At 38.9% G+C, this 22,634-nt stretch overlaps 1 protein-coding gene across 1 annotated transcript in view; it reads left to right on the top strand.

The window, feature by feature from the left end:
- Positions 1-22,634, top strand: part of NARS2 (asparaginyl-tRNA synthetase 2, mitochondrial) — a 149,811-nt gene that overhangs the window by 5,933 nt on the left and 121,244 nt on the right. The window contains exons 3-4 of the mRNA XM_043995292.1: positions 9,929-10,049; positions 15,375-15,515. Coding sequence (XP_043851227.1) covers positions 9,929-10,049; positions 15,375-15,515 — 262 coding nt within the window. The remainder of the gene's footprint in view (positions 1-9,928; positions 10,050-15,374; positions 15,516-22,634) is intronic.

Genomic DNA, 22,634 nt, shown 5'->3' with positions numbered 1-22,634 from the left:
TAGGTGGCGCAGTGGATAAAGCACCAGCCCTGGATTCAGGAGGACCTGAGTTCAAATCCGCCCTCAGACATTTGACACTAGCTGTGTGACCCTGGGCAAGTCATTTAACCCTCATTGCCCCACCCAAAAAGAAAAGAAAAGAAAAGAAAAGAAAAGAAAAGAGGAGTAATGGTTGTAGGCTCCTTGCTGAGGGAGGAGCTGTTTGTGGACCTGATAAAGACAGTAGCTCTCTACTCTCTTCCTGGGTCCAAGATAGTGTCTGTTAGGTGACAGAGGATCTTCCAAGATTTGTCAAATTGAATGGCTACAACTAACTACTGATACTTCCAGAAGGAGTCTAGAAAGTATTTACTAAAATATGGCATTGCAAGAAAGAAACTGAAGACATATAAAGAGAATGGGCAAGTTTTTTTCAGTCACTGCTGCCCACAGAAGGCAAGGGCTTTAAAGAAAGAGGTTTGTCTGGGAAGGGAGCAGCAGTTTAAAATACTGGGCCTTACTTCCTTTCTTCCTAAGGCACTTCCAGTCTTCCTCAAAGTATTGTACTAAGAAGATGACATCTTTTGGGGGGGAATGAGGGTGGGGGTGGGTGGGGCAGTAAGGGTTAAGTGATTTGTCCAGGGTCACATAGCTAGTAAATGTCAAGTTTCTGAGGCCGGATATGAACTTAGGTCCTCCAGAATCCAGGGCCTGTGCTTTATCCACTGCGCCACCTAACTGCCCTCAGAGAAGATGACATCTTCAAAAATATATCTTAGAAGAAAGAAGGTGGCACTCTTTACTACTAGGATAAATATAAATATCTGAAATTTCTTTTCATAGATAAGTGTGAGAAACCCCATCTAAAAATTTCTGGGACTCAGGGTTGGAGAAGTATCAAAGGTCTTTATTTACATTCTCACGAGAATGGGCCCGTTCCCTAATGGAATGGCTTCAAAACGTCGGCCCCTGAGCCCTTTTATCCTTTAACATGGCTGGCCCCTCCCTTCTTCCCCAGTTACAATTTGCTTGCCAAGACACTGGCGCCAAAAACTAGCCAATCAGAACACAGTGTAGCCAATGGGGGGGGGGGGCGACACAGAGACAGCCCTCTAAACTCCTCCCCCATGGGACCAGCCTTGGGTCTCCCTCATCATGTGATTTGGTTCCCTGGGGAAGGGGAAGGGAAGCAGCCCCTTTTTAGACTGGGAGGATCCCGGCCCCCATTTGTGGATATTAGCATTTTCAACTTTTGAGGGGGGGGCCCCACATTTCCTACATAAGGAAAAGAAGAAAGCTTTTCAGGAGACCCTTATTTCTAAAGACTAGTACCATAGAATGTGAACCTCAAGTATCATTGTCACCATGAATATTACTGGCCCAGGGTGACAATTGATGTCAGAAAATGAGTCAGGGAGTTTCTAAGTTGACTTTGACGCTCTCTTGACAGTACATAAGAAATATCTGATTAGATTGACTAGGGTGAAAGTCCAGGCTGCCCTGGAACATCATCAATGGCAGGAAGCCATGCTTCTAGTATAGAATCTGCTTCCATCAAGTAACAGTACCATCATTGGAAGAGTTGGAAACAGAGAGGAGGGTATGACTTTGTGTCCTAGGTATGATGATTTAAGTTTTTCCCTGTGTACACACCTACATAGGCTGTCTACAGTTATCTTGCCATCAAATAACTGTAGGGCCTGGAGGCATAGGCCTAGCTAGGTGTGGACATATCTGTTCCATGAATGATTGTATGTGATACATGTTATTTATAAGTTGCCTTTGAAGCTAACATGACAGCTGTGAGCAGGTCATAAAATATGTCTTCACTGAAATAACTTGAACATGAAATATCTATTCATTGTATTTTTTAGTTCTTGGGATCCCTAAAAGAAGCAGAGCTTCTGTCTTTTACTTTAACTATGCCCAATACTCATAAGGCCTGTATGGTCTTTGAAGCCAGAAGGAACCAGACTGGGTGGGTGGGTGGGTGGGGCAAGTAACTTCTTATTGAGCTTTTTCTTCCTCTATGTAGTGGAAATAATTAACAGTGAACAAGTATTTATTGTCTCTATTATGTAGCATGTATTTCGTGAAGTTCTAGATATTAAAAGACAAAAGAAACACAAATGAAACAGCTCTTACTCCCAAGAAGCTTACATTTTGTCGAGGAAGACATGTTCATGTACTGGCATACCTCGGAGATATTGTGGGTTCAGTTCTAGACTATTGCAATAAAGCAAGTATCACAATAGAGTGAATGTTACAGTAAAGGGAGTCACAAGAATTTTTGTTTCTCAGAGCATATAAAAGTTATGTTTATACTATATTGTAGTCTGTTAAGTATGCAATAGTATTATGTGAAAAAGAAATGTACAGACCTAAATACTTTATTGCTAAAAAATGCTTACTGTCATCTGAGCCTTCAGCAGATTGTAATCTTTTTTGGTGGTGGTAGTATCACCTTGATGTTGATGGCTGCTAACTGATGAGGGTGTTATCCTAGCTTTCAGCCTAGCTCAGCTTTTTACATGCTTTCTTCACCAAACTTGATCATTTCTAGTTTTTTATTTAAAGTGAGAAACATGCAACTCTTTTCACTAGAACACTTAGAGGCCATTATAGGTATTAATTGACCTAATTTCAATTAACTGGCCTAATTGTTGTGTCTTAGGGAATAGGGAAGTCCAAGGAGAGGGATAGAAATGGGAATGGCCAGTTAGTGGAGTAGTCAGAACACACAACATTTATTGATTGTTTGCTATCTTATGTGGGCATGGTTCTTGGCACCCCAAAACAATTACAATAGTAACATCAAGGATCATTGATCACAGATCATGATAACATATAATAATAATAATAATGAAGAAGTTTGAAATATTGTGGGAATTACCAAAATGTGCCACAGAGAGACAATGTGAGCACATGTTGTTGGGAAAATGTTACCAATAGACTTGCTCAACACAGGATTGCCACAAAGCTTCAATTTGGAAAAAAAAAAAACAAAAAAACCCACAACATCTGTGAAGCACAAAGCAAAGTGCAGTAAAATAAAGAGCAATAAAATTAGGTATGCCTGGATAGGTATATATAAGGTAATTTTGACAGTTCTAAAATAATGAAACTTAGAGAGAAGTTGTCATTTTTCTTCTTAGTAAAGTGCCGATTGGAATGGCCCTTTCTGGGAAGAGAGTCATGGACAGTCAAAGGATGAAAATAAAAGCTTAACTTTGTCACTCTTCAAATTGTCCAGGAAATCCCCTAATAAATCACAGTTGTAATAGGTACTAGAGCAGATCCAAAAGAAAGATAAGGATCCAGAAGGATCCAGAAGTAAAGATTGGCATTGTTATTTTTTTTTTATTTTTGAGGTGCCTTTTCTTCATTTTGACTAGGTTCCCCAAACTCACCTCTCCTCTTCTTCCAAATAGAAGTTTTCCCTTATATCAAAGATATATAGTCAACCAAAATAAATACTTGGTTATATCTGAGAATGCATTTCTGGTTCTTCTGTACCTCCAGTCTATCACCTCCCTACTAAGAAGTAGAGGCTATTTTGTAAAATGTAATACATTTGCTGGTATCTTGGGAAATATTTACTGTTAAAACATATTATAGGGGCAGCTAGGTGGCACAGTGGATAGAGCACTGGCCCTGGAGTCAGGAGTACCTGAGTTCAAATCCAGCCTCAGACACTTAACACTTACTAGCTGTGTGACCCTGGGCAAGTCACTTAACCCCAATTGCCTCACTTTAAAAACAAACAAACAAAAAACCATAATATAAATGCTTTTTCCTTAGTCTTCATCCTTTCTGACCCATATGCGTTTGACACTGACCATTCTCTTTGGTCCTCTTTCCTGTCTCATTTATTTTATGACTTTTATTCTCTCTTGGTTCACCTCCTGGCTCACCATCCTTTTCAGTCTCCTTTGCTAGTTCATCATCTTTATCAAGCTCTATAATTGGATGTTCACCAAGGTTCTGTTCTAGGTCCTCTTCTCTTCTCCCTCTCCACTTTCTTGTATATTTCAGTTACCTATTGTATATTTCAAACTAGATGTCCTGAGAGCCATATCAAACTCAGCATGGACAAAGTTGAACTCATTATGTTTCTTTTCCTTCTTTCAAACTTCACCATTTCTGTTGAAAGCCCTTCCAGTCTCCCAGGTTTGTAACCTCAGTGTCTTCCTTGATTCTTGTGTGTGTGTGTGCATGCACGCGTGTGGGCAATGAAGGTTAAGTGACTTGTCCAGGGTCACACAGCTAGTAAGTGTCAAGTGTCTGAGGCTGGATTTGAACTCAGGTCCTCCTGAATCCAGGGCCAGTGCTTTAATCCACTGAGCCACCTAGCTGCCCCCTTCCTTGATTCTTTACTCTCTCTTATCCCATGTATCCAATCAGTTTCTAAATTTTGCCATTTCTACTTCTATAGCTTCTCTCATATCCACCCCCTTCTCTCCACTCACAGCTCCCACTTTAGCTTAGGTCCTCATCACCTCTCACCTAGTTTGCTAGGTTGCTTCCTAATTGGTCTCTCTGCCTCAGATCTCTCACCACTCTGTCCTATCCTCCACACTGCTGCCAAAGTGATTGCCTTAAGCACAAATCTAATCATGTCACCCCCTTACTCAGTCAACTCCAGTGGCCTCTTTTTGCCTCTGTTTAGTAACTCCTGTGTTACATTTAAAGCCCTGCATGACCTAGACCCAACATACCTTTTGTAAAAAAAATTATTAGCTATATCTATTTGAAAAATTATAATAACTATACTTATATGAAAAATTATAAGTTTAGAAAACTTATAATTGGGCTGTATGTCCTGCTGCGGTTGCCATTCAAATGTAAAAATATTTTACTGATTAGCTGGCCTAATTTGGGGGGCCTAATCTGACTGGGGTACTTAATCTGGGACTGTTGACTGGTTATCTGTCTGCTATTAATTTAATATGGGCTGTTTATAAAGTTCCACCACACTGCTCCACTTCCAAAATTGATAAGCAAAAGATTAAGAAGCCTCTTAACTAAATAATCAAAGCAGAGTTTATTTATAAAAATAAATGTAAGAGATAAAGGTTAAGAAATGCAAATTATACAACCTCTCTGCTTTTAATACAAAAAAGGCCATTGCAGCCTCTTGCCTTAGGGTATGTTTCTTTCACTGCTCAACTCCTTCTAACTCCAAGCCCCTTTCATTTTGTCATCCCCCTGTATCTAACTTTCCTCTCCGTACTGCCACCACTGAACCCCTGTATTTCTCTCTCACCAACCTCTCCTTCAGTTCTCCTAGTGCTCCAGTGTCCTTCTGTTCTCTTAATCTTCCAGCCTCCTTTCAGCGTCTCTAGTCTCTGGAGTCCCTCCTTAATCTTCAGTGTCCCCCCTTTATATATGTTCCTTCTCACCCCTCAAATCTCAGGATCCTTGTGCCCACACACACACCAAGCTAATCCGCCGGCTGCCCTGGGGGGGGGGGGGATGCTCGAGTGTCTCTTTCGTACCACACCCAGGGCTCCAGAGGCCCGTGCCCCTTGCTGCGTGCCTGGGACCTTGGCAGGGCTACACCAGAGCCCAGCCTGGACAAGCCCGGGATCTCTGGGGTAGATTCTCTCAGGGCGGAGGGAGCTGGGGCTTTTTCCTGTAGCCATCTGACCTGGCATCAGGTAAAACTCACGGGGCTTTTTGGCTCAGCTGAAGCCGAGTGGTAGAGGCACCAGCCCCTCCAATAGAAAGGACCTTGAGGGCCCAAGGCTTTCTAATCTCAGCCCAAAGGTAGGGTCCCCAAATCAAAATAAATTTCCACACTTTCCAGCTTCACTGGACGTTAACTTACCCTCCTATATTCAGTGACACAGGCAAGCTCGTTTTTCTTCTGTTTCTCACAAACAGCACTCTACCTTTTCTTTCTATGCTTTTATACAGACCATCCCACATACCTGAAATGAACTCCCTCCTTACCTTTTCCTACCATTTTCTGCATGAAGCCTTTTCTAATTCTTCCAAGTGCTGGTGCCTTCTTTCACCATATACCTTGCATTTAATTACTTTATATATTTTGTATTCATTTATGTTACATATACTTGCACATGTATTTGTTGTCTCCCTCACACTCCTATGCCTTGTGAATAGAGATTGCCTTCTTTGACTTTTTATTCTTAGTGCCTAGCAGTGCCTGGCACCTGATGAATACTTAATAAATGCTTATTGACTGCTTGATTCCCTCTCTGATTTGGACTTATATCATTGGGGTAGATTTTGTTGTTTTGATGATCCTGAAGTGTTCCAAAAGAAAAGTACCTTTGTTCTACCCTACTAGCTATCATTTAAGATAGTTGATAGAGTACCTAAAGAACTATGAACATAGGTTTGCAGTATTATACAGGTGGAAGCAAAGGGGAAAAAAAACATTCCAAGAAATCAAAATGGCTGTCTGAAGAGGCTTTACAAATAGCTGAGGAAAAAAGGAAAGGGAAAGGAGAAAGGGAAAAATATAACTGAATGCAGACTCCAGAGAATAGCAAGGAGAGATAAGAAGGGTTTCTTAAATGAGGAATGCAAAGAAATAGAAGAAAACAATAGAATGGGAAAGAGAGATCTCTTCAAGAAAATTAGAGATATTAAGGGAATGTTTCATGCAAAAATGGGCATGATCGGGGCAGCTAAGTGACGCAGTGGATAAAGCACCAGCCCTGGATTCAGGAGGACCTGAGTTCAAATCCAGCCTCAGACACTTGCAACTTACTAGCTGTATGACCCTGGGCAAGTCGCTTAACCCTCTTTGCCCTGCCCCCCCCCCCAAAATGGGCATGATGAAAGACAAAAATGGTAGGGACTTAACAGAAGCAGAAGAGATTAAGAAGTGGCAAGAATACACAAAAGAGCCATATAAGAAAGATCTTAATATCACCGATAACGATGGTGGTGTGATTATTGATCTAGAGTCAGACATACTAGAGAATAAAGTCAGGTGGACCTTAGGAAGTATTGCTAATAGGAAGACTAGTGGAGGTGATAGAATTCCAGCTGAGGTATTTAAAATCCTAAAAGATGATTTGCTTTCAAATTGTTGCACTCAATATGCCAGCAAATTTGAAAAACTCAACAGTGACCACTGGGTGGGAAAAGATTATTTTACATACCAATCCTAAAGAAGGGCAATACCAAGGAATATTCAAATTACCAAACATTGTTCTCATTTCACATGCCAGCAAGATTATGCAAGCTAGATATCAGCAATATGTGAACCAAGAATTACCAGAAGACCAGGCTAGTTTTCAAAAAGACAGAAGAACTAGAGACCAAATTGCCAACATTCACTGGATTATGGAGAAAGCAAGGAAGTTCCAGAAGAACATCTACTTCATTGGTAATACTAGAGCCTTTGACTGTGTGGATCACAACAAAATGTGGCAAATCCTTAAAGAGACAGGAGTGCCAGATCATCTTATTCGTCTTCTGAGGAACTTGTATTCGGGGTAGGAAGCAACAGTTAGAACTGAACTTGGAACATCTAATTGGTTTAAGATTATAAAACTTGTATAACAAGGCCGTATATTGTCACCTTATTTATTTAACTTATATGCAGAGTACATCATGTGAAATGCCAGGCTGGATGAATCAAAAGCCAGAATTAAGGTTGCCAAGAGAAATATCAACTATCTCAGATATGTAGATGATATATATCACTCTGATGGCAGAAAATAAAGAGGAATTAAGAAGGCTCTTTATGGGGTAAAAGAGGAGAGTGTAAAAGCTGGCTTGAAGCTTAACATCAAAAAATCTAAGATCTTGGCAACTGATCCCATCACGTCTTGGCAAATAGAGGGAGAAGAAATGGAAGCAGTGTCAGGTTTTATATTCTTGGGCTCAAAGAGCACTGCATGGGGGCAGCTAGGTGGCACAGTGGATAAAGCACTGGCCCTGGATTCAGGAGGACCTGAGTTCAAATCCAGCCCCAAATGCTTGACACATACTAGCTGTGTGACCCTGGGCAAGTCACTTAATCCTCATTGCAGCCACGAAATTTAAAAACGCTTGCTCCTTGGAAGGAAAGCTATGGCAAATCTGGACAGCATTCTGAAAGGCAGAGACATCACCTTATTGACAAAGGTCTGTATGGTCAAAGATATGGTTTTTCCATTTGCAATTTATTTCTTTGAGAGTTGGACTAAAAGGAAAACTTGAGTGCCCAGAATTGGCAATTTCGAATTGTGGTGCTGGAGAACACTTGATAGTCCTTTGGACTATCATTCTATACTTAAATGAATTAATTCAGACTGTTCACTGGAAGATCAAATACTGAATCTGAAGCTTAAATACTTTGGCCACATAACGAGAAGATGGAACTTGTTGGAAAAGCCCCTGGTGTTGCGAAAGATTGAAGACAAAAGGAAAAGGGAATGTCTCAGAATGAGATGTATAGATAGTGTCATGGAAAAAATAAGCATGAACTTGGATAGACTTTGAAAAATAGTTGAGGACAGAAGGGCATGGATTTATGAAGAGTCAAGACAGGGGCAGCTAGGTGGCGCAGTGGATAGAGCACCGGCTCTAGAGTCAGGAGTACCTGAGTTCAAATCTGGCTTCAGACATTTGACACTTACTAGCTGTGTGACCCTGGGCAAGTCACTTGACTCTGCCCCACCAAAAAAAAGAAAGAAAGAAAGAAATGGTAGGGACAGAAAGGCCTGGAAAGACATGTATGAACTGATGTATAGTGAAGTGAGCAGAACCAAGGGAACACTATTCAGAAACAGTAATATTTTTTTTTTAAGTGAGGCAATTGGGGTTAAGTGACTTGCCCAGGGTCACACAGCTAGTAAGTATTAAGTGTCTGAGACCGGATTTGAACTCGGGTACTCCTGGCTCCAGGGCCGGTGCTCTATCCACTGCGCCACCTAGCTGCCCCGACAGTAATATTTTTTGATGAATTGTGAATGACTTAACTATTCTCAGCAATACAATGATCCAAGACAATCCCAAAGAACTAATGATGAAGCATAGTATCCACCTCCAAAGAAAGAACTGATATTGGGTTTTTTTGTTGTTTTTTTTGGGTGAGGCAGTTGGGGTTAAGTGACTTACCCAGGGTCACACAGCTAGTAAGTGTTAAATGTCTGAGGCCAGATTTGAACTCAGGTACTCCTGACTCCAGGGCTGGTGCTCTATCCACTGCGCCACCTAGCTGCCCCTAGAACTGATATTGTTTGAACACAGACATGCTATTTCCCACTTTCCACTTTCTTTCATTTTTTAATTTTATTCAAGTTTTCTTGTTCAAAATGACTAATATGGTAATGTTTTACATACTTGCACATGTATAACCCACATCTGATTGCTTATCACCTCAGAGAAGGGGGAAGGAAGAGAAGGAAGAAGGAATAAAATTTGTAACTCAAAATTATAAATAAAAATGTTTATTATTAGAAAAAAAGAAATAAAGAAAGACAAATAATTGAGGGGGGAATGGCAGGGGGCATATGTAAATTACCCAAATATTATTTGTGAAGTTAACATCATAAACAAGCTAAAGAATCTCTAAACATACATTTTAGTCCTTGCAATTACCTTCTGATTATATGCCCTAGTAGAATAGAGAGTTATGAATAATCGGAACATCATATTTGAAATATTCTTTGATACATGCTTGTTTTGCCTTGGTTTCTGATTTTGATTTTAGAGTTTTACTTATTGTATGTATTCTTGGCCTTATTTAGATGGGCAAGAGAAGGAGGGGGAAGCAGTGGACTACAACCCATGATTTGATTATGGGAATCTACTCCCTGACCATAGGAAATCTTGACTATGGTTAGTAATCAGTTGTTTGAAGAAACTTTTAAGAGCTTCCATCAAGCATTGAGAAAATATTAGTGCTCTGATCACAAGATTTCAATGAACACTAATTGATGCATTATATAGTAAAATAATCCTGTCTTTGTTGTTGCTGTTTTAGTGATCTGACTTTTGGGAGTTCAGTGGAAGTCCAAGGGCTACTGGTTAAAAGTCCTTACAAAAAGCAAAATATGGAACTGAAGGCAGACAGAATTGAAGTCATTGGACATTGTGATCCTAAGGTATGCTGTTTGATTCTAGCTTGTCATGTGGCCAGTTTGAGAGAATGTGTTTAGTATATTTGCAACCTGCTTTCCATTGCCCCTCTTTTTAATGCACTCATCTACAAGACACTTGGCAAACTGAGGAATGCAGAGACAGCAGCAAAAATAGTTTAGGTGTTAAAGCCTTAGATTAATGTGGGAAAAATAATTGTGTTAGCTTGTACATTTCTGTAGCATTTGTCATTCTTGAAACTGGGCACTTTGACAGATATGCTAGCTTAACTTGAATAACAGAAACAGCAAGGGCAGGACCAGTTCTTTCAAGTTCTTGTGTACATAAATACCCATGGTGTGATAAGTAGGCTTATGCAAGGAATTGATTCTTGGTGGTGGTGGTGGTGGTGATTGTTTTTTCCTAAATGTGAAATCTTAGTTCAACTGCAGTTTCTGTAACAAGAAATTCTGCTAACGGGGGCAGCTAGGTGGTGCAATGGATAAAGCACTGGCCCTGGAGTCAGGAGGACCTGAGTTCAGATCTGGCCTCAGACACTTGACACTAGCTGTGTGACCCTGGGCAAGTCACTTAACCTTCATTGCCCCACAAAAAGGAAAAAAAAAAGAAATTCTGCTAAAGTGGAAACTTAGTAAATCCTTATTTCTGTTTTTGCTGTAGTGAAGGTTAGAGTCATTTAACTTGTATATCTGTAATTGTATCTGTTTTGTAGAGTGCTGGAGGGAATATCATCTGATATTTTAAGGATAAAAAACAAGGGAAGGAGAAGGAATATCTAATTTTTTCAAGTCAGAGTTTAATTGATATAAAGAAGACTCAAGTTAGAAGGGATTTGGTAGGAAATTTCTTAAGCTATTTTAAATAACACCTTTATTTTAGATCACCTATAAACTTCATATTTTTTTCCTAGTATTAGCCACATAGCTTTGTATATAATAGCCACATTGTATGGCAAGAAATTCTGGCCAAATTATATAAAATTGGGTACAGAGACATCTGGAAAATAGGCTGCCAGAAAAGAACATATGGGGCACACAGAAAATTGGATAATGATCAGTAACTTTTTCTTCACCTTTGGAATTGTCATTCTGTCTTCATTTGATGGCTCTTTTGATTCTTGCCATTTATTTTTCAGTTCTTGAATAGTCTTCTCCTTGCTAATGTTGGTGTGGATACCTAATGGTTCTTTCCTTTTACTATTGTGTCACTTGAAAATAGACATTTGAGAAGAGCTGGTTGTTTAATTCCAGTTTTCCATGTGTGTAGTTACATTTCTAAGGGCTTAATTTGGTTTTGCTTTAAAAGAGTGTGTGTGTGTGTGTGTGTGTGTGTGTGTGTGTGTGTGTGTGTGTGCATGCACACATGTGCGTGCCATTAATGTAACCATGGAAGTAAGTATTTGTCCAGGGCTGGAGTGTGTGGGGCTGGGGGGGAATACAAGCCAAAAGGAAAGAGATTTGGGTTGTTAGAATTTTAAGAAGTTCCTTTTTGTTACCTTTCTATTGTTTTCATGAAAATTTTTACTTTGATGTTACTTTATGTTCTCTAGTGTCTCATTAAGATGTTGTGTTTGTTGAGGGCTGGCCTAGTTTAGGACAGGTTCTGACAAGCCCTACCAAGCTGGGAAGATTTCAAGTCCAGTCTCTTATCCATGGATTAGACGTTTGATTTGGGGGTGATAAAAATTGTAGCCACTGTTACTCAAGGACACTTTCCACTAAGATTTTTAAACAACACTTTTTAATACTTTTCTACTAAGGGGTGGTAATCCATCCACATTGGTGGAAGACCTAATGAAATCAGAATTTCTTAAATACTGAAGTAGATAGGATTTTTTGCACATTTTTGACTGAAAACATATTCATGTATTCGTTTTGCCTAGTGATATGACAGCAGGATGAGTTTTGTTTCAGTTAACAAGCATTTATTTAGTATTTTGTGCAAAGCACTGTTAGGCATGAGGGAAACAAAGGTGAAAACTGATAGTCTCTTTCTTCGGGGGAGATGAGTTGGGGAAGGGAGATTGCTATATGTACACAGAAAACTCTAGTATAAGTTAGAAAATGCTGTGAACAGCCATATGAAAAAACGATCCAAATCACTAGTGTAGGCTATAGTCTTCAGGCCCCCTAGCACTTGCCTGCTGGGGGCAGGACTCATAGCAGGACTGGTGCTCCATTCCATATTATTCTAAGAGTAGTCTAATATAGTTGCTTTAAAGTCCTCATCTGCTCTCTTCCTCACAATGTTGACTGCCAGTCCAAATATATATATATTTTTTTGTGAGGCAATTGGGGTTAAGTGACTTGCCCAGGGTCACACAGCTAGTAAGTTAAGTGTCTGAGGCCGGATTTGAACTCAGGTTCTCCTGACTCCAGGGCCGGTGCTCTATCCACTGCGCCACCTAGCTGCCCCCCAAAAATATTTTTTCTCTCCCTTCCGTATATACCCTCTCCCTTTAGGAAAAAAAAATCAAAATAGCTTGAGCATGCGTAACAAATATGCATAATCAAGCAAAACTAATTCTCACATTAGCCATTTCCAAAAAATACAGGTCTGGACCCTGAATCTATTACCTCTCTGTCAGGAGATGGGCAACATGCATCATCATTGAGCCTGTGGAATGGTGATTTTTCACTGTGTTGATTGGAGTCCTAAAATCTTTCAAAGTTGTTTCTTGTGTATAATTATTCTTCTGGGGCTGTTCACTTCACTATGTATGAATTCCACTTATAACACTTCCCAGGTTTCTCTGAAGCATCATTTCATATGGCAAATTATAATTTCATCATATTTGTTTACTCTAATTTTTTCAGCCCTTCTCCAGTTTATAGGCATCTCCTTAGTTTCCAGTTTTTTGCCATCACAAAACCTAATATCATCTGGACCTTTGAGCTCTCCTAGATATCAGTTAACCAATTAACATCAATTAGCTTTTACAAGGGGATATTTACTGAGAAGATATAGCAAAAACTAAAGTACTAGCAGAGTACTTTGAAACCAGGTGCCCACTCCCCTTAACTACCTTGGTTCCTGGGAAAAGTGGACTCAGACATCAACTAGAGGCTACCAACATTCTTCCCACCAAATTCATTTCTGGGTACAGCATAGCCAATGGAAGAGTCACTCCTTTCTTGCTATTTTGGGTCAACCAGGTTGCTCTTCGTGTTGCCTTCTCACAAGGATTCAGTGCTAGAGTTCTGCTGTGGGCTTAAGTTGCTATGCTTCTGGTGGCTCTTGGCCTCTCAAAGCTCACGTGATCATAATCAGGTCTGTTCTGTTTTAGGTACTCATTCACTTAAGATCAGGAAGGAATAAAAACAACTAATCCAAATCATAAATACTTATTAAGCTCCCATTATGTGCTAGGCACTGGGGATACAATTAATAAAAAGAAAGACTGTCCCTACCCTTCAGGAGGTGGGGAGACAACACACAAAACTGAAACAGAAGAAAGAAGAGGTAACATGGATTCATGGTCATATGATGTCCAGGTGACCAAGAGGGCCTGAGGCCCTTCCCCACGTAGAGGTCCTCAACAATTCTTCTTCTCCTTCACTTGAAAGCCTCCAAGAAAGAGACGGCTTTTGTCTGTTCAAGACTTTGATTTTCACATTTAGTTCTAGTTCAGAAACTAATTAAAAGGCTGTACACCTGCACATGATCTGAAGCAGAAAAGGGAAGGATCCCTTTGTCATAGCACACATTTCCCAAAGCAAACTCAGCACATTTTCACATGGGTTGATACTAGACAGAGCATATTGCACATTATCCTAGGATTGGGCCCTCATTGACCATTCCCCCTAATAAATAATAAGAAAAACGCAAATCCAAACAATCCTGATGTTTTATCTCACACTCAGTAAGTAAACTGACAAAAGATGGGAAATCAGTGTTGAAAAGGTGTGGCAAGAGAAAAGCATATGAATGCGTTGTCTGTGGGGCTATGTATCAGTACAACCATTCTGGAAAGAAGTTTGGAATTAGGCAAATAAAGACTAAAATGTCTGAACCCTTTGACTCAGACATTTGGCTGCTAGGCAGATAGGGAAAAAAAGAGCTCCATAGACAATAGAATATTTATAGCAGCACTTTTTGTACTTTTTACCAAGAATTGAAAACAAAGTAGATGTCCATCGATTGGGAAATGGCTAAACAAATTGTGGTATGTGAATGTAATGGAATATTACTGTGCTATAAGAAATGACAAGCATGATAGAAGCATAGAAAGACTTAGCATGAACTGATGGAAAAGGAAGTAAGCAATGCAAAGAAACAACAACCCTAAAATAATATAAAGGGGGGGGGGCACAAAACAAATGAAACTGAAGGTTGCCAAATTATAAAGACCAGTGTGACCCCAAAGCAATGTGAGAAGATAACTTCTCCATCTTATTTGCAGAGGTTGGGGTCCAAATAAAACATCAGATTCTTTCAATGTGTTAATTGGTTTTGCTATATTATTTTTTTCTTCCTCTTTTTATTTGAAAAAAATATTTTTTAATAGATATCAGTAAAATCTGTTTTTCAACAAGAAAATAATGATGTACATAGAAGTCAACAGTGTGGCAATTCTAGAATGGAGGGGTCACTTGTAGCTGGAGAAATCAGAAAATAAATTGTTAGTTGGCAACTCCAAAACTTGGTGGCCCTTTGGTTGTGTTTTGAAGGAGGGGAAGATGCCAATGTATGGAGTTTGGAAAGGAGGTAAATATTTTTCAGACACAGGGGACAGCATGTCTAAATACAAGGGTAGAGGAGATGGTAAGGAACAATGAATCTTTTAGCTGGAGCTTATATTTCATGAAAAGGGTTACTGTGAAATAAGATCAGAAAGTAAAGTTGGAGTTAGGTTGTAGAGCCTTGAATGCCAGGCAAGAGAGCTTGTATTTCATTTGGTAAACATCAGAGATTTTCTAATGGTTTGTTGGTAGTATTTGTACAGAAAAATATTCTCAGGGACAGAATTTTAAAAACAAATCTTTGCAAGTCTTCAGTTCCATACACCATTTCATTCAGTACTTTTAAAAAATCGCCAGACAGAAGATGGTATTCATTTGAACACCATGAGTGTGAAGTGATGGTGGGTTTTCAGAAATGTTTTATAGGTGATCTTCATGATATTGAACATCTGCAATGTGTATGAATCACTGTGGAAAAAATAAACCAAGGAAATAGGATTACAATCAAGTAATTTTTTATTTTTATTTTTTTTAAGAAGGGAAGAAGCCAGTTTTTTAAGTTTGAAACAACAGAAGTGATATCACTTTTAATTTAATGAGAGCAGTCCCTTCTACATCCTCTCATTTGTTTTTACTGTTCTTTGGCAGTCCTTCCCTTTTAAATACAAGGAGAGACATCCCCTGGAATATATTCGACAGCACCCTCACCTTCGCTGTAGGACCAATGCCCTGGGCTCTATACTGAGGGTTCGCAGTGAAGCTACAGATGCTATACACTCTTTCTTCAAGGTATGTAATTTCACTTCTTCAGTTTGGTTGATCTTCCTTTTTATTCATTTCTATGAGATAAATTTAAAATGTTTTACTAAATTAACCCATAAAGTCTACATATCAAATATAAAATCCAATTTTTGACTTTTAAAGCCCTTCCTACCTTTCCATTCTTGCACTTTATTCCTGCCATGTAATCTAGCAACACTGGCTTTCTTGCTTTTGCTTGCACATGACATCATCTTACTCTTGCTTGCTCATTACACTAATTACATCTCCATGCCTTTTTGCTGTCTGTCTTCCATCCTGAAATGTTCTCCCTCTTTCAAGACTCTCTTCAAATCCTACCTGCTCCAGTAGGCTTGACCCAGTCTCATTCCCCTCCCTACTCCCTACTGCCTGGACCTTCATTCTGAGAGGACCTCTACTTTACCCTCCTCTCTATATAGCTTGTCTGTACATAGCTGTTTGCATGTTGTGTTCCCCATTAGAATGCGAATCCTTGTGGATAGGAAGTATTTTTGCCTTACTTTGTACACCCAGTGCTTAGTTCCTTGTACCTAGCAAGCACTTATTAATGCTCGTTAACTTGATATCATTTACTAATAATAGCAACTTGTATTTGTGTAGTGTGTTGAAGTTTATATTGCATTTTAGATATATTATTCAATTTAATTTTCACAACTAGGAGAAATATCCCTGTTTTATAGAATTAGATGTGACTTGCTCCAGGTCATATGACTGGTGGCAGAAAAAGAACTTGAACCCATATCTTCTGACTCAGAACCCCACCAGCTCTGTAGTCTAAATCCATACCTGAAAAAAGAATTCCCACTAGAACATATCCATTAAGTGATTACCCAGTCCTAGATTGAAAGCTTCAAGTGCATAGGAAATCAGTATCTCCCTAAGACATCCCATTCTTCTTTCACTTGGCTCTCTTCTTGTTTTTAGGAAGTTTTTCCTGACATAAAGCCTACATTTGTTTCTTTGTTTTTGTACTCATTGCTCCGAGCTCTTCCCTGTCAGGCCAGGCAGAACAAATCTACCCTCTTTAAAATCATACTCTTTCAGACGCTTAAAGAGGGCTATAATGTACCCCCTGAGCTTTTTCATCTCTAGGTTAAATGTGCTGGTGGCTCATCTGACCTGGACTAGATGTCCTTCACCAGCCTGGTTGCCTTCCTCTAGACACTCTACAGGTTATCATTGTCCGTTCTAAAATGTGATTCCCTTAGCAGATCACAGTACTCCAGATCTGCTCTGACCAGAGCAAAGGACAAAAGGACCCTTATTTCTGGAAGCTCTGTCTTACTTAGTGCCGCTCAGGGTAGCATTAGCTTTTAAGGTTTTCTTGTCACCCTCTTAACTCTTACTGAGCTTAAAGTCCACCAAAAGCCACAGATATCTTTCAGAAAGGCTGCTATCTAACCATTCCTTCATCTTCTTATACTTACAAAGTTAATTTCTTGAACATTTGTCCATATTATATTGTGCCTTATTAGACTCAGCCTAATTTTCTAGCCTGTCATGATTTTGGGATATGCTCACTCTGTCATCCAGTATGCCAACTATCTGTTCTATCTTTGTGTCAACTGCAAATTTAATAAGGTTGCTGTCTATGCCCTTATCCTTATCATTGTTTAAAAAAATGTTAAATAATACAGGGCTAAGCACAAATCTCTGGGACAACGCAACTGGATACCCCTTTCCATGGATATGCTTCTGTCTGTATATGTTGTCTCCCCTGGTAGAATGTGTGTTCCTTTAGCTCAGGGACTATTTAATTTTTGTCTTTGGATCCTCAGTCCTGGGCACATAGTACGTGCTATAATTAATAATAATAAAGCATTAATAAATGCTTGTTGATCAATTGAAACATTAATCACTGCTATTTGGAGCTAGCCATTTAACCTGTTCATAATCAATCTAATTTTACTCTTGTCTAGCCCGTATCTTTCCATCTTTTATGTGAGATTTTGCCTTGAGGTCAGCGACTATGTTCTTGCCTTTCTTTGTTTCCCCAGTTCTTTGAATAATGCTAGGCACATAGTACTTCATATGTTTGTTATTTGACAGGCTTAGAATAGTATGAAATGCTGTATCAGGAGCTTCACTAAAATCCAGGTAAGTTATAACTATAGCATCTCACCGGTCTACTTCTTGAGCCATACTATCAAAAAAAAGGAAATAGGACTAATCTAGCAAGACCTGTTCTTGATGATGTCATACTGGTTTTTTGTGGTTACTACTTCTTTTTCAAGATTGTTCATTAACCATTTCTGATGACTCATCTAAATGAATTCAGAAAGGCTCATCACCAGAAGGTTGGCCACAGCATGATAAATTCTTTGGGTCAGACTGATTCTTTAAACTATCTCCTAAGGCAGTGATTCTTAATCTTCTTTGTATAATTGATCCATTTGGCAATCTGGCATAGCCCATGGGTTCCTATTCAGAAAAATGTTTCTTATGCCCATAGTTATTAAAATAGTTACCAAAAAAAACCCCAAAACTAATTTTTTAAAATGTCAAAACAAAACCAAAAACTAATTCAAAGGACTGTGGTTTAGGAATATTGTCTTAATGTGTAATTTTTCACAGGTGAAGGGATTGCCTACAACCATGAAATAGTAGAAGTACTGAAGTAAGCATTATTTCTCCCTACTTTGGATAGGGAAAAGAAGGATGGGAAAGGAACTCAACTGGTATATCTCTTTTTTCCTTCTTCTCCAGCAATAGAGACCTATGGCTTTTGGGAAGTGGGAAGAAAAGGAATGTACAGACAGGAGAACAAGGGGAAAGGAGAGGAGAAGTAGTAAGATGTTTTTCCTGCCTTGGAACTGAAGAAATAGATATTCACATAGTTTCTAGAGAGTTCCAGGACACAGAGAGAGAATGTCTTGCTTCTGTCCAGCTGAAGTCTGAGCTTGCCTTCCATACAGTTGGGACCCAGAAGAGATTTGTGGAAAAGCTTTTGACAATCAGCTGGTCATCCTTCCTAAGGCTTTGCAAGACTGAGGGAGGAGAAGAAAGACACCAACAGTATTTCATGTACACAGTCCATAGTAGTTCCAAGAACTGAGTGTTTTTCTCATTTTTGAGATAATATTATTGGAAACTTGGGCCATTTGTCTTTTCTACCCTTGTGACACCTCTCTTGTACTTTACATTCTTTCACATAGCACTGAGATTACCTCCTTCAAATGAGTATACATCCTAATATGACTTACATAATAATATCTCCCTCTGCCACTTTCTGCCCCAGATATTTTGTTTCTTTCAAATAAAGTATACCCACCAGAGCAATATTACAATGCAAGAGGCCAATACCAACAAATCTTAATTATATCTGTGAGGTAAAATTTGCCTCTTTGTGTTGGGCCTATAATTTCTCTTACTCGTTGCCAAAACTTTGGGCATTTATGCATAACCAGTGGAGGCTGGGGCATTTACAACTGGCTACTTTCTTGGATTTTGCCTCCTGTGAGTTTCTGATCTTAACTGCATTCCTCCTACATTGTACAATCTCTTTTTATTTAGTTTGGTGGGTATATTTGGCAGTTTTTTCTTGCATCATACTGTCACTATGTTGGCATATATTTATTATTTTTAGGCCTAAACAGAATGTGTGTGTGTATGTGCTCCAAAATGTGCCTGAGTATCACTGCCACATGGTTTTATTGAATACTTGTTTATGTGCATAGCTCTCTTTATTTGGTACTGAAGGAACTTTGGAAAAAACATGGAAACCAGAGTCCTTACTCTAAGACTATAGTCCTGCTGAAGTAAGCTAGCCTGCTGGTACTTTTTCTTGAACAATTTTGCTTTTTAGACTGCTTCTGCCAGGAGAACTGCAATGGAAGAAAATGTAGACTTGCTAGGGTGGAAACCTAGGGTGAGAACCCATGGGGATGATGGAGAGCAAGAGATAGCTGACCTGGGATTTAGTGCTGACTATTGAAGACATAGAAAATCATACCATTCAGTTCAAAGTAAAGAAATTGATACTTCCTTTTGGATTTTCTCTGTTGCTACTCTAGGTTATGTATGATCTGCAAATGTTAGCCAATTTAACATGCCTTTTCCCTCTAACCTCCATCATATATATGTGAAAATTAATGCAATCCTAGCCTAGATACAGCCCTCTTAGAGCTAATGTAGGGCCCTTTAAGAAGCTGTGTCAGATCCAGTTTCTAGAGGTTCGATCCTATATGCAGTCTGAAGAGAAAGCCTTTTAATCAGCCAGAAGAAAATATCACATGAGGTACTGTCACTTCATTTTAGTTTTAGAAAATCTTGTGACATGTATTCACTCCATCTCTCCTGCCTGCCATATGGATCTGCAGCAATTTCTTGAAGCACATGTACACAAAAATTTTGGTTAAGATTTAAAAATAGTCATTCTTTCCATATGGCACCAACCACTGATAAAGTACACCTGCTGTGTAGAACCATGCATGCAGTTCTTTAGCCACTAGGTGGTGGTACCTGCAGTCTTATAAAAGTCCTCTTGAAGAATTGAATTTTAAGACTTTCAGTAAAGACAACAGATTTAAAAGTACATACTTCCCAAATACTACAGCTATATAGATACATACACATACACATATGTGTCTATACAAACATAATATTTAGATATATCTATATTTTCTCAGAACAAAAACTATACTCCCTTATCTCTACTTTTCGAAATCCTTTTCTCCCTTTAAAGCCCAACTCAGGTGCCATCTTTTCTATGAAGTTTTCCTTGACTTCTTTCTATCTGAACATAATCTCTTTTTCTCAGATTTTTCTAGGGTACTTTCTTTGGATCTATTTTTGGCTCTGTGATATTCTACTTTGTATCATACTTATTTGTGTGCAGATCATATCTCTTCTAGGAGAAATTAAGTTTCTTGGGAGCAGAAACTGTTTCCTTAACACAGATTCTTGTTTATAGTAGGAAACTAATAAGTTATTATTTACTTGAATTTGTTGACTGTTTCCAAAATGCAGCCAGCTTGGAACCCAAATAAGCAGACTGCAAAGAATTTTGTCTAAAATATGAATAAGTAACCTCTGAGCAAAGTTTTAATAAACTTTCATTGGCGAAAACATTTGAACGTTATAATAATTTTGACTGCTCAGACACCTTTTTTTTGTTCCTATTATGATTCTTAGCTGTGTTCTTAATAATCAACAAGCATTGTTTAAGGCCTTACCTTGTTAGGTAGGCATGGACACTTATGCCCCCTTCTTCTTCTCTTAAGTTGTGTTTTTCACCATTCTTTTTTTTTAACTAACCTTTTCCCTTGCTGGTACCTATAGTTTGCTAATGGCAGGCATCTGGGCGCTTTTTATCTTTACCAATGATCCTCAGGTCTTAAATGTTTTTTACCTTTACTAAAAAAAAAAATAGTATTTGATGATTAAACCAAGGAACCCCGCTTTTTGACTTTGAAGATCCATAATTTGGTTAGTAGGATGTGCCAGAGCTTGTGTTCTACTGGTGTTGCTAAAGGGAACATAGAGTTCTCTCTATATCAGAGGTGAACCTAGCTATACAGAGTGATTCCTATTACTTGTGAATTTATAAAGATCCTAAGTGATGCTTTTCACAAAGTTTGCATTATTTTTTCTTATGTCTTTGAGCATTCATGAATTGGAAATTATATTTTGCTTTAATATTTTCCCTTTCTCTTTCCTCTGGATTCTTCACTTTCTTTGTTTACTTTATTTGAGCTTACAGGTGATTGCATTTCATGTGGAATAAATGATTCATATCCATAATTCTTGTCTCCCAGGAGATAAACATTTTACGCAGTAATGTTATTGATTATGTCTCATTGGTTCTTCAGAATGTACTTGTTATAGCACTTCTGGGCGTATCGCACTCATATTTAGTACTATTTAAATACTTTTTTGAGGCTCAAGGTTCTTCTCTTAATATTTACTAAGTTACATCATGGGGAAAGTAGTTGACTGAATCTCTTTTGCCTGTCCCTCAAATACTCGAATTTACTTTGCTTAGGAAATAGAGAGAAATAGTAAACACTGAGATGTCATCATTTCCACCAGTTCTGTAGCTTTGAAATTTGTGTTGTTTTATATATTTGTTCAAGGCTAATATTATAGGCTGAAGCTACATTATGGCTTTTTTGTAGTATTAATTCATCCTCTGCCTTACTTGAATGCATTTGTGTACTCCTGAATAGTCTGTGACTTATCTACATCCCTAGTCAGAATAAGAAGAGCATCACCTTGGGGCTGCTGGGTTATTTCAGTTCCACTAGCATCACCTTAGTGGAGCATTTGTGGTTCACTAATGGAAATATCATCAGACTCTTGATCTGCAGGGTTTTGTTGGGCGCCTCCATAATGCATTCATCTAAGCACTGATGCTCAGGCTCTTCCTTCAGGCAAAAGGAAGTCTCTGTGTGTGAGACATCTCTCTAACGGTTTAATGCTGTTTTCTTCTCATAAATCACATCTGACTTTCTCCTGGTTTATTTGTTTCTTTACTCCCTTTTGAGGGGTCAATCCATGGAGCAACAGTCTCCTGAATAACACAACACACACTGAACGCTTTGCTTTCCCTCAGTGACACAGACAACTTCATCACGTGCCTGCTTTTATTCTGAGTGATTTCATATACACACACTTGGTTTTCCTAGCTGTATCATAACAACATTTCTGTAGTGTCGCAAACATCCTTTAAGATTTACAAAGCCCTTTCTTCATAACAACCCCGTGAGGTAGGTGAGGCAAACCCTCTGATTCCAATGTACAGATGAGGGCACTGGGGTTCAGGGAGCATCAGTGACTATCAGGATCACAGAGCAAGTGTCACATGATGATGAGATCCACATTTTCTAACTTCACGTCTAGTGCTTTTCCTTTTGGACCACACTGCTCAAAAATGGGGACCATGGCTATAAACTCTTGTAAATCACCCTTAAGCCCTGGCAGTCACAGGAGGCAGTATGGAGTGCATACCATCCCTGTTCACACCTCCCTTTCACCATTCTCCAGGAGAAGAGGAAAAAAGGATAACAACAATTTGCAAAAGTAGAAATACAAACTATCGATAACTATCTGAAAAGTGTTCAAAATTAACAATAGAAACAAAATATGTGCCTAGTTATTAGAGAATGA

The sequence above is a fragment of the Dromiciops gliroides genome, chromosome 3, assembly GCF_019393635.1.
Source record: "Dromiciops gliroides isolate mDroGli1 chromosome 3, mDroGli1.pri, whole genome shotgun sequence".
In the NCBI taxonomy this organism is placed as follows: domain Eukaryota; kingdom Metazoa; phylum Chordata; class Mammalia; order Microbiotheria; family Microbiotheriidae; genus Dromiciops; species Dromiciops gliroides.
The sequence above is the reverse complement of the archived record's forward strand: the minus strand, read 5'-3'. Positions and strand labels throughout refer to the sequence as shown.